Here is a 12,614-nt window from a genome sequence, read left to right on the forward strand (position 1 = left end):
TGACACATGAAATCAGAAGCCTGCCCAGCACAGAGCAAAGCCACACATGCAGAGGGGTGAAGCCAGGCTATAGACACCTGGGCACTGTGACACAAAGTTTAGAGAAGCCACAGAATAATCTTGTGACTTACCTATGGCCTCCTGGTATCCTGTAATTTTCCCCTTTTTATAAGGAACCAAAAACAACCCCAGATTTAAAAAGAGTGTTTCCCCTGACTTTGCCAAGCCTAAAACACTTTCTTTAGAAACTCCACACACCTCTGACTTCTCCTTTCCTTCACCTGCTGGTACAAAGTGCTATCACAGCTGACCCTTGATCAACATGGGTTTGACCTGTGCTGGTCCTCTTACACACGTGGGTTTTGTTTGTTTCTAAGAGTTGACCCCAAAATCTGCAAGTCAGCCAAGTCTCCACAGACACAACCAAAGGTGCCCACTGCCCTCGGAGCACTGGGGAGGCCTGCTGAGGCTGTCAGCAGCCCCCAGGGGCCCCAGAACTGGGCAGGGCCATAGGTTGTCCTGTGCATCCATGGGGTGGTCAGGAAAAGTGCAGGGCTGGGACAGGAAGCTGGGCTGAACACAGAGGAACACACCCAGAGGGCAGGAATGGCACCGTGAGGGGACCCCTGAGCCTCTGGTGTACCCGCACCCTCCCCAGCCGTTCTCCACTCACCAGGCTCCCAGGCAGAGTCCTTTCCATGGTGATGCCCTTGCCCCTCCACCTTGCAGAGGCCAGTGTACTCATGTGTGACCACAGCTACCCATGGCCACAGGCTGGTGCTACACCTCCAGACAGATGGGGCAGATACACTGAACCTCAAGGCTATACACGACCACCCATGGGCCCACCTGGCAGCAGCTCCTACCAACCCAAAACCATCAGGCAGTGGGACATTGCCATCTGCATGCCACCCCTACCCTGTGCAGCCCCTGGCCGAGCCTGCCTGTATGCAGATTTTTTTTCAGTACTGTAAATATACTTTTATCCTTATAATTTTTTAAATAACATTTTCTTTTCTCTAGCTTACTTTATTGTAACACATAAAAATGTGTTAATCCGCTGTTTAGGCTATCCATAAGGTTTCTGGTCAATGGTAGACTATTGGTTAATTTTGGGGGGATGTCAAAATTTATATGAAGATTTTCAACTGTGGGGGCTGGAGTAAGTTCCCCTAAATCCTGAGTTGTTCAAAGGTCAACTGTATTCTCCTTTCAAGTTGCTCTCATTATCCATAGCCACCACTGGGCTAGATTCAGGCACCTATGTGGCTAGGCGATAGCTCAGCCTTAAAGTCCTTCTGAGTCTGAGGTGTCATGTGGAATCCAGCCTGGTCCCTGAAGACTAGGTCATGCCATATTTCCTGCTTAAAAGCCTGCAGTTACTTCTCAGTGCCTTTGGGACACTTGAGGTCCATCCTACCTCATCTAATCTTATCTCTCACTACCTCTAAACCCCCCCCCATCCTCCCTTTTTAATCCATTTTCCCCCTCTCTTTCCCATTTATCCAGCCCATTCCCATTTCTACACCCCTACTCTTTCCCTCACAGAGTAGCCTCTTCCCTTCACCCCATATATTAAAATCATACTTGATATTGAGGGACCAACACAATTCCTCCCAGGTCAGATTCTCCATTATATTCTCCTTTCTGCTTCTACTTGGTATTTTGTCTGTGGAAAGTTCTTCAGTTTCACCATTTTGGCTAACTTTCTGTTTCTTGTAAGTTTTAAAAGCTGGTTCTGCACTTTGCACCTGTGAGTACTGCTATATTAAAGGAGGCTCATAGACTGTCCAGGGCCTGGCTGTTCAGGAAGTGTTCTTTTAATGGTGTCCCTTGGTCTCTTGTTATGACTTTGGTTATTTTATTTCCCTACTTGTAGTGATATTTTGGACTCTCCTCCATGTGTAGTTTGGTTTGTTCCTTGAGGTAGCCCAGTCTGATGGGCACTCCCTGAGTTGTTTGCAGGGCCTCATGGGTTCCGGGTTTCATTAGCCTACTTAGTGTAGTGTGTGAAAGGTGCTTCTTAATTCCATATTATCTCTGCTTAGGTTTCTCATGTTATCGCACATGCGTTTGTCTCTTCTGCCTATAAAATTCCAAGGATTCTCAATCTTTACATGTTGAGAGGTCTGGACAGAGCTATGATAATTCAGAGAAAGGAGGGAGTTATTACTTTCGTTGTGGGCAGCAACTAGAGTCTACACCAAAAAAATAACATAGCAATTGAGAGATAAAGTTTTGGCTGTGGGCTTTCTAGGCTGATAGTGCAGTGTATTCAAGGGCAAAGACAGTGGTGGGAAAATATGACAAGTATAAAGCAAAGGATGAGTAGTTCAGCTTGGCTAGTGATTAGCATGTATAAAAGGACTTAGCAGGAGATAAGTCTCCATGGTTCTCATCCCTAGGGAACATTTTGAAATATATAGTGAGATTTTGAATTGTCATAAGATTTGGGGATGCTACTGGCAGGAACCAGGAATGTTAGGCCTCTGACAATGCACAGCACTGTCTTACACCAGGAATCGTCCCACTCAAAATGTCAATAGCACATCCCTTGAACATCTTGAACACCAACATAAGGTCAGACTTTATTTAATCTCTGGGAAGAAGCCTGAATGCTCCTTTCTTCCGGAAAAGTCATATGGTATCTTCAATTATTGTGCAGAAATATTCACTCCCTACACCTCACTTCCATGGGAGGAATATACTTTCTTACTCCATTGATGATGACATGACTACATGAATTGCCTTGGCCAATGGGATGTCACTAGATGATGACACAGAGGTCTCAAAAGTGCTTATGTAACTGGGTTTTCTCTCTTGTATCTCTGAAATTACCATGGGAAGACTATGACCAGACTAGCCTAATAATCCCAGGAGGAAGATGAAAGCTATGGACCAGAGCCAAATGTAGATCAACCAACCCTCAGCCAAATCTCAACTCTGTGAATAAGCCCTAGCAAGATCAGCAAAGTTGTTCAGATGAGCCCAACGAAGATTAGATGATCCCCGGCAGATGAGGGAAAATAAATGATTCTTTTTGGCCACTGACTTTCTGGGCTTCTTAAGCAGCATCATTGTGACCACAGTTAACTAATACAAGGTGTGTGCCTGAGGCAGCCCCATTCCTCCTCCTCCTCTTCCTCCCCATTCACTGATGCTAGTATCCCAGTACTGAATCCAGAATGCCCCCCTTCTCTGCTCTCTCTCCAGAGTATCTGGAACCTCTCAGTGGCTCACTCATGTAGGGACCAAACCTTACCTACTACAGCCTCCTTCTCAGATGCAATCCCAAAGTGTGGCTGCCTAGTCCCTTGGATCACCACACCCACATCCTGCATAATCTGTCTGACTCCATCTTGTCCTTGCCTCTCATATACAAGGGGTGGGGTTGCCATCCCCTCCAGTTCTCTCTGGTCAAAGTCCTGTACACCAACAGACATGACTTTCACGCCTTTCTCCCTCAAAGTCTGTGCGGCCTCCCAGACCTCATCTTCAGATTTGCCTGAGGTCATAACCACTGCATATTGGGGAACACCCTGGAGAAACCGGCTTCCTGCTGCCTCCTGGAAGAAGGTCTGATGAAGGTATCGCAGAGCTCTGCCTGTCCTCCTGGAGCCACCCCGGAGCACAAAGTGTCCATGGATGTGAGCAGTCATCTCATCCTGCGTCTGATAGGTATTGAGCAAAAATTCAGTGTGACCTTGACCACCATACTGAGCCAGTCCAATCTGGTACTTGTCCCTGCCCATATCCAGCAGGCCAACCACTCTGGAGATGAAGTTCCGCATCCACTGAAAACTTCCCTGTGATGTGTTCTGTGAGGTGTCGGCAAGGAAGACCACATCCGCGTAAGCCTGGGTGAATTCTGGAATTAGAGAAAAAGGAAAAGTCATTGAGGGGAAAGTAAATCAAATCAAGGGCTCATGAAAATTGGATACTGGAATATAAGAGGGAGAGGTACTAAATTTATGTAACACTGTACATATTGTACTTCCACCTCCTCCGGGTGAGACTATCACAAGGTTTTCTCCCTCTTATACTCTACTTCCTTTGTCATCTGCTTAGTTAGACTAAATCATCTCTTATCTGTTCTTCCACCAATGAAAGAGGTAAGGAAAATGGACATTTACCGAGCAGTTATTTTGTGCTAGCAATTTTTATACATTACCTGATTTAATCCTCATAAACCATCCTACTAGGCATGTTATTATCTTTACTGCACAGATGAGAACACTAAGGTGAAGAAGTGAAGCTGCTTGTTGACACTCCCATAACTAGAAAGTGGCAAAGGCAGGATCGAAAACACGGGTCTTCTGGACTTCCTCTGAACAACATGGCAGGATGTCCTTTACTACCTGTGAGAACTGCATCCATCCTTCAACCCTTAGCTCTGGCATTCCTTCACCTGGGACATCCTCCCAGGTGTCCTCCAGTGGTGGCAGCCAGCTCCTTCTCCCGCCCTTTCACTACACTCAGTGTGTCCTGGCTTATGCTGGAATTAGCTGTCTTGGTTGGACGATTGGGTTTTGACACAACTGCTTACCTTTTATCTCACCCTCCACTGCTAAGCACAGAGTCTGAAGAATGCCTCTTGAGAAATCCTACAGGGTGTTGAAGTTTTCAATGTTGAAGAGAAACTTCTCAATGGCTCACTGGCTATTTTTTGCAGTTCCCGGACATCCTGCACATTCACCCCTACTGCATACACTACAACTCCATTTTCTCTTAACTTGTCGGCTGCCTCCTGGACTTCATTACTTAACTCCCCATCTATCACCAGGATAACTATCTGAGGAACCCTGGCCCTGGCCTGGCTGCCAGCTGCCTCAGTGAAGTAGTCTGTCCTGATAAACTCCAGGGCACTCCCTGTGTTTGTGCCTCCTGTACAGTAGGGAAGATTCTGGATCTGATCCAGGACCACATGCTTCAGAGGGTACTGGTTCAGCCAAAAGGCTGGGTAGATGTTGTCATTATACTGAGCAAGTCCCACTCGGACCTGATCACTGCTGATGTCAAGCCCCAAGACAACAGAGTGAAGGAAGTTCTTCACTTTCTAGAAGTTCTGGGGTCCAATGCTGGTTGAGCTGTCTACTAGGAAGACAATGTCTGTCAGGACTGCCTCTCTGCAAGCTGTAAGAAAGAGGACAAAAGGCATGGGGTCTGTGGGTCTTCACTCAAAATGCTTAGAACAAATGGCGCTGAATGGTGTACAGAAAGGAGAGCAGTGCCAGTCAGACTATCCTCCGTGATCCTCAGCCTTTCTAAATGACAGTGCTCAGAGAAGTGGCAACATTCCCTGAGGTTTTCCCTCCCTCCACTCCATCACCTTCTGAGGCTTCTGTCCTGTTCTATTGATACCACGAGTCTTGGAATCCATTTGGACAATCCCTTAATCTCATTAAGAAGAAAAACCCTTTCATAAATGTAGCAGCATGCTGAGAAAGGGCTTTTCCTCTTTCCAGTGATAATGAGTGTCATCTCGACAAGTGTGTTGCTACCAACAGGTCAGAAAGCTGGAATATATCCTGTATTCCATGACATGTCTCACTGTAGTTCTACCACTTAGGAGCCCTGTGACCTATTTATCACTCACCTTTTTAAGACTCAATTTTCTTCTCTGCAGCACTGAAATATTAGCCCTCACACTCTCACAGAGTTCTTTTGAGGACAAAATAAGATAATCTACTGTAGTACAATTATTAGTGCTCTGCCCAGATACTCTTGAATTCCTTTTTACCATTTCTGTACACTGCTTTTTGGAAGACTTCTCTTCAGCTACTGGAGCTGCCTTGCCTACAGTATGTATATGAAAGCCTAGCTGAAGCATAATTTATGTTCGTGAGTTCTCCTATAGGATCAAACTAAAACTACCCTCTGTGGAATTTTACCTGAGATCACATTCTTCCTTTCTTTCCTCTACCTCTGTCCTGTATCCCTCACATCCTTACCAACCTTCTTTGGGAGCTCTTCCATAATAAATAATGTATATCCAAATCCTTGCCTCAGGCTCTGCTTCTAGGGAACACAATCTCTGACATTTGTTCTATTGGGATGGATCTGTTCTAACAAACCTGAGATCAGGTCCTAGCTCTGCCATAAAGTTATGTTACCTTTGGTCTCACATGAAAAATGCAACTAATAATACCAATTGCCTTACATATCTGTATAAAAGTATATACTGATTGTCCTATGTATCGTACACTTCCTTATGTGTCTAACAAAGAATTGCCTTATGTATCTATCAGTCAAACGGACAATGTAAATAAGTTGGCAAAATATATAGTACCAAGAAGTGGTAGTTAGTACTACTAAGTATATAAAACCTTTTTGTAAGCCTTGAAGTGATACACAAAAGAAAGGTATATAATTTGATTGTACAATGTAGTACTACCACCACCCACCTGCAGCATCAAACGGGTGAAAAGTTTTAGTGCTTCTTCTCATTTGCCTGTCTTATATAGAAATACCAAAATGATAAAGAATGAAGGCTCTATCCTCTTACGGATTTTGATGAAAACCACTAGCAAGCTTCTCTTCCTCTGCTCAAAGTTCTCTGCTTTCTGATAGAATTAAGTACTTAATTTGTAAAGGATTTTTGCAAGTTTATGCCCCATCACCACCCACAGAAGTACAAAGCTGATGACAGTTATGCCATCACAAGGAATGACCACAATGCTCACCACCACAATGCTCATCATCTGATGGACTGAGCACTGTGATAAGCACTCTACCTGCATAGGTGTTTTTTTTAATTTTTTAACATTTTTCATTTATTATTGAGAGACAGACAGAGACAGAGCATGAGCATGGGAGGGGCAGAGAGAGGGCACAGAATCTGAAGGAGGCTCCAGGCTCTGAGCTGTCAGCACAGAGCCCGACACGGGGCTCAAACTCACAAACTGCAAGATTATGACCTGAGCTGAAGTCGGATGCTTAAGCAACTGAGCCACACAGGCGCCCCCCGCCTACTTGCATAGTTTTATTTAATGCTTTCAAAAACTCTCTGAGGCAGGTACTAACATCCTAGGAAGAAAATTTAGATTCAGAAAGATAAAGTAACTTTTTCAAACTGACACAGTTAAGAAGTGAAAAACTGGTATTTGAATCCAGACCTTAGTTATCCCTAAATTCATTCTTGTAACCATTACATTATACCAACACACTGTCAGTAAATTAGGTAGGCTTCCTGGGGAATCTATGCCCCTCTCTACTCCTCTACCCCCTACCCCCAACTAGACAACATGGAGAAGTTAATCTAGGCATAATAATATCATTCTAGGAACAGTCTTCCTTCCAAAATGGACTTAACACTATATCTGTATATAGAACCAGCATAAAGTGCACATGATTTATTTAAAAAGTTGGTAAGTCTCTGGTCAATGATTGGAGAGGAGCATATAGTTTAGTGAGACTGTAATACTATAAAATTCAACATGCACACATATGAAAAATAAGGATGATGAGAGAGATGAGTAAGAGATAAAGCTTTGACAGTGACTTCCAAATCAGAAATAAGAAGGGAAAAGCTCTGTACCTGGAGAGACATAGTTAACAGGCTGAGCTGCCTTTGCCAAAGTGTCACAGAGCTGTTGCCGCAGCTTCTGAGCATGACTGCTCAGATTAGGGAACTTAGGGACAAAAGAGGCAAACTTCTCCACAGGACTGCTCGCAATCTCCCTGAGCTCTGCCAAAACTGCATCTTTGACACCGACGGTATAAAGTAGGATGCCTGCCCTCTTCAAAGCCTCTGCAGCTCCCTGCACGTGGTCCTCAGCTGGGCTGCTGCTGATCACCACGGCCACCTGAGGCACACCCTGGCTTGCTCGACTCCCTGCTGCTTCCTGGAAGTGGTGATCCAGAAGGAACCTCAGGGCCAGGCCCATCTTGTGGCCCCCAGGCTTAAACTGAAAGCTTTGGAAGTGTTTCAGCACATCGCCTTTGCGGTCGTAGTCGGAAAGCAGGAATTCAGAACGAGGTACATCGCCGTACTGAGCCAGCCCTACGCGGATGGTCTCTCTGCTGACATTGAAGGCGTTTACCACGGTGTACAAGAAGTGGCGCATGACACGGGCATGTTGAGGGTTGATGACGGCGTCCACGAGAAACACGACATCTCCCACAGAGGCCTCCCTGCAGACTGGGGAAGAGAGTCGATTCAAGATAAAACATTACAAAATTGACAGCTACTGGCTGTGAATATATCTCTCCCCATTCAGCGCCTTCTCACCCTGTAGATCTGCTTGCACAGCTCTTTGTCAATGGCTAATATGCATGGCTTAAGCACACCATCATCTTCCTCTGCTGCCTCATGGTTACCCTCTACCCTTGTTCACCTGCCAGCCTCTGTTCCAGCTTAACAGACCTCTGACCCCTTCAGTGAGATCTCTGACTATGGCCCTCCACCCATCCCTTAAACTTAATAAAAGAAACTATTTCTCTGAGTGCCTGGGTGGCTCAGTCGATTAAGTGGCTGACTTTGGCTCAGGTTATGATCTTGCACAGTTCATGGGTTCAAGCCCCGCATTGGGCTCCATGCTGACCGCTAGCTCAGAGCCTGGAGCCTGTCTTTGGATTCTGTGTCTCCCTCTCTCTCTCTGACCCTCCCCTTCTTGCGCTGTCTCTCTCTATCTCTCTCAAAAATAAAAATAAAACATTAACAAAACATTTTTTTAAAAAGACACTTTTCTACCAGTAGAGGGTGCTGTTGGTACCTCACCTAGATCTCTGCTGGCGGGCACACCTATGCCCAGCTGCTTCAAGTGCTACAATTAACTGCTCCCCTCTGAGACTTTGTCTAGAGACCAGTCCCTGGCTGAAGGGAGCAGCCACGTCTGGAGACACCTGGAAAGTTACACTACATGGGTGGCCAATGTTTGATCACATGAGGATACAAACCTGGCCCCCTTGCTTCAACTGAAATAATTCATGGTGCTATTTATTCTCCAGCATCTTCCATGGCTCAGGCCAAGGCTGTATTTTACCTGAGGTTACATCCTTGCTTGGCTTCTTCACCTCCAGCCTATCTCACTTCTCTCACTCCCTTATAGGTTTCTCCTAAAGGTACTCCTTCAAAATAACACATTCACCAAATCCCTGTCCCAGGCTCTGCTTCTAGAGACCCGACCTAAGATCAGCTTTCCAGCTCTGAGCTCTGGCAGTCTCCCTAGCTACCACCAGCCCTTTTAGTTTGACTCATGGCATTACCATAAGTGTGGCTCCCATTTGTCCTCTGGCTCCCTGCAATCAATCCTGCACTGTGCAACTACTTTCCCCAAACCCAGTTGTAACCCTAGGAACCACACAATCCCAGTGGTGGCCAGAGTAAATGGTGCTCCAGCTGGGCCCACCATGGTCTCCAGTGTGGAAGGGACCAGACACCTGGTGGCTACAGGACTTGAGCAAATAGCGAATCTTTCTGCTTCTCAGATTTCATCTTTCTACAATAAGGGTTTGACCAGATGACCTGGTCTCTTCCATCCCAAACATTACATTTCTGTGACAAGAAGTAAATACATGGATTAAACACAGTGCTTGTGAGGATGAGAAAAAAGGAAGAGGTGATTATGACCTATTTACCTATTTATTTATCAGTAACCGGCATGACTCCTCCCCCCATACCTTGCAAAGTGATTATCTGTGATGATGGTAGGAGAACACATAAATGAATGATGAGAGAGTCGAGAAACAAAAGCAGAAATCAGCTCAAGATGTTACTTTCAAGTGGTTGAAAAAAGGGGATGATTATCCCACATTGGTTATACACATCTTATATTTGGTTTTGTGCCAGGAAGAGGGTTTAAATACTGCCTTGGGCTGACCCTGCACTCTCTAGTTTTATCTCTGCCTTCTCCACTTTCCTCTCCATGGTCCAGGCTCCTTAGCCTAAGTTCTCTACTGACTAAGCCAGCCGGGCACCCTTAGCCTAAGTTTTCAACCTCCCACGTTCTCACTTGCCATTGCCCCCAACATATCATGCCATTGACTTTCTTTCCATTGAGTTTCGTTTCTCTCTCTCTCTCTCTCTCTCTCTCTCTGTCTCTCTGTCTCTCTGTCTCTTTCTTTCTCTCCCCCACCCTGAAAAATTCTCATAGAATCATGTCCTTTTATCTTGGTTTGTAAAGTAACATTCATTAATGTGCTTATTCAATTAATGCCAATCTCCCCAACTAGACTGTGGGCTCCATGAAAACAGATACCACAACTTCTCTTTGTCCATCGTTCTAGTGTCTAGCATAAAGTCGTCATTCAAAAAATATTTAAGGAAGGAAATATTTAGGAAAGAGAAAAAGATAGAGGGTGAAAGGGAGAAGATGTCACTTACAAGAATGGAAATATTGAACGTTAATGAAACCAAATAAGAGAACCAGAAAATTTTAGAGTTAGAAATAATCCATGAGATTATGCAATGCAATACCGTAGTCACCACTGAGCCTTTGGAATGTAGCTAGTACAAATGAGAAACTAGACTTAAAACTTTACTGAGTTTTAATTTATTTTAATTTAAATAGTCATATGTGGCTAGTGGCCACTGTATTAAAAGATGCAAGTATAGAATAATGAATCCAATTCATCCATCTCACAGATAAGGAAAAGAAGACCAAGAAAGGCAAAGTAACTCATGTAACTCAGTTCAAACGGCCAATATTAGAAACCAGTCTCCTGACATCCAGTCCATACTCTGGACTGACATAAAGATTAAATTAAAAGTCCGTATTATAGAACGGCAAAGGCCCTGTATGAGTTTAGGCAGCAAAGAGCTGACAAAGGTTGGTATACTCTAGGGACACTAAAGCCATCTGTCACTTCTAGATTCCAGAGTCCCACCTCTCAGGAGTTTGCCTAATCTTGGTCATAAAGCCAAGTAGAATTATAATTACTGAAAAGGCAGATAATAAATGAGCTTGTGGCTTTTTAAGCCCTATTTCTCCTAGAATGCACTCCTGTTGAGAGGAGAGTATTCAGTGAGTGCCCCAGGGATGGCCGACTGGTTTGTCCCCCTTAACATTTCTTTCAGAAGAGATCAAACACAGACCATGAAAGTATTTTCCTGATCTTTCCAATCAGGAGAAACCTCACAGTTGTAGAAAATTTTTTCAGGCAAATTAAGTATTGGTTCCATCACATGCACCTGAGAGATATATTACATTTTCATACATTGTTGTTTTTCTTTTTTTTTAATTTTTTAATTTATTTATTTTAATTTTTTTATGTTTTTTATTTATTTTTGAGAGACAGAGAGAGAGAGTGCGAGCAGGAGAGGGTCAGAGAGAGAGAGATACAGAATCTGAAGCAGCACAAAGCCCGACATGGGGCTCGAACCCACTAACCATGAGATCATGGCCTGAGCCAAAGCTGAATGCTTAACTGACTGAGCCACCCAGGCGCCCCACATTGTTGCTTTCTTAAGCCCTCCACCAGTCCTTTGTCATTTTAGAAGATGTTTGAAACATGAAAAGACTGATGGTCACAGCTTCTGTCCACACAAGAGAGGATTCAGAGCTGGAGTGAAATTTTAGAGAGCTTCATGTATTTTTCCCAACAAATAACGGTCTGTGTAATTATATATAAATATTTAAGTTTCAATACTGTCTCAGTGAGGCTTCAGGCTACTCAACTAATCTCCTATTCATGAGACTTTCATCATGAAAAGTCACAACAATCTGTCAAAATAACTGCAAAACAATTGCAAAGGTGTCACTGGTGTTCAGTGAAGCTATCCATCTTGTGATGACAATTACCCTTCAGAACAGCTCTGCCCAAAGAGACAAAGAAAAATGCAGAGTAAAGAGAATAGGCCCATATTTACAAGAGCATTTGACGGCCTGATAATATCAGAATTATAGCACTTTTTAACATCTATTTTTTTTATCGTTTGAGGTTAAGCTTTGAAAAAAATCAAGTACCCACTGTTCACTAAAAGCATTTCGGTTCTAAGCTCTCCTGAAAAGAAGCATTTCCCTTTTGTTAATTATGAAGCTTCTGTAATATTTCCTTTTAGGATTATCACTACCGCTAGGTTCCCGGCCAGGTCATCGTTTTTGGCTTAGAGAATCCAATGCATTACCAATTCTCTGTGATTTGATGAAGCCAAAACTGGCTGCAAGAAAGATGAATTCCCAAAACATCTTCCAAGTCTCCATTCCAGATATGTACCTAGGGAAAAAAAAAAGAAACCTTGTAATTAAAATTATGTCTTCATACATTTAAAATGAATGTGCCATACCATATGTTAATTATATCTCAAAAAGTTGATTCATAAATAATATATATAAAACCATGGCTTTCCCCAGACCAAGAGAAACTTGATAAGAATAAAAGGATGGTTGCTACATTGTTTCAATTGCTGACTCAACTCATTTTGTAAACACCCAGGGTATATACCTCAGACTTTACTGTTTCAAGTTGTCCAGATAGGAGTATAAAAGGATAAAGTATATAGGGCACGGGTTGAACTTCCATTTCACACACTGAATTCATTCCATGGAACATAAACATTTCTGGATGATTTTGCTTGTATTATTATACAAGCACTGGATGACCTTATAAACATTTGTGGCATGCAGAAGTATTCAAATATCACAGGAGCCCATCTGCCTGATGAATTCAGGATA

General features: G+C 43.7%; 1 protein-coding gene across 1 annotated transcript in view; it reads right to left on the reverse strand.

The window, feature by feature from the left end:
• LOC115292847 (collagen alpha-4(VI) chain-like) overlaps window positions 1-12,151 on the reverse strand; it is a 105,090-nt gene extending 92,939 nt beyond the window's left edge. Inside the window, 5 exon segments of the mRNA XM_029940832.1 lie at window positions 3,263-3,868; window positions 4,547-4,648; window positions 4,651-5,133; window positions 7,538-8,140; window positions 12,068-12,151. Coding sequence (XP_029796692.1) covers window positions 3,263-3,868; window positions 4,547-4,648; window positions 4,651-5,133; window positions 7,538-8,140; window positions 12,068-12,143 — 1,870 coding nt within the window. The 5' untranslated portion in view covers window positions 12,144-12,151.
• Between the last annotated feature and the right edge of the window lie 463 nt (window positions 12,152-12,614).

Source organism: Suricata suricatta, chromosome 5 (genome assembly GCF_006229205.1).
Source record: "Suricata suricatta isolate VVHF042 chromosome 5, meerkat_22Aug2017_6uvM2_HiC, whole genome shotgun sequence".
Taxonomy (NCBI): domain Eukaryota; kingdom Metazoa; phylum Chordata; class Mammalia; order Carnivora; family Herpestidae; genus Suricata; species Suricata suricatta.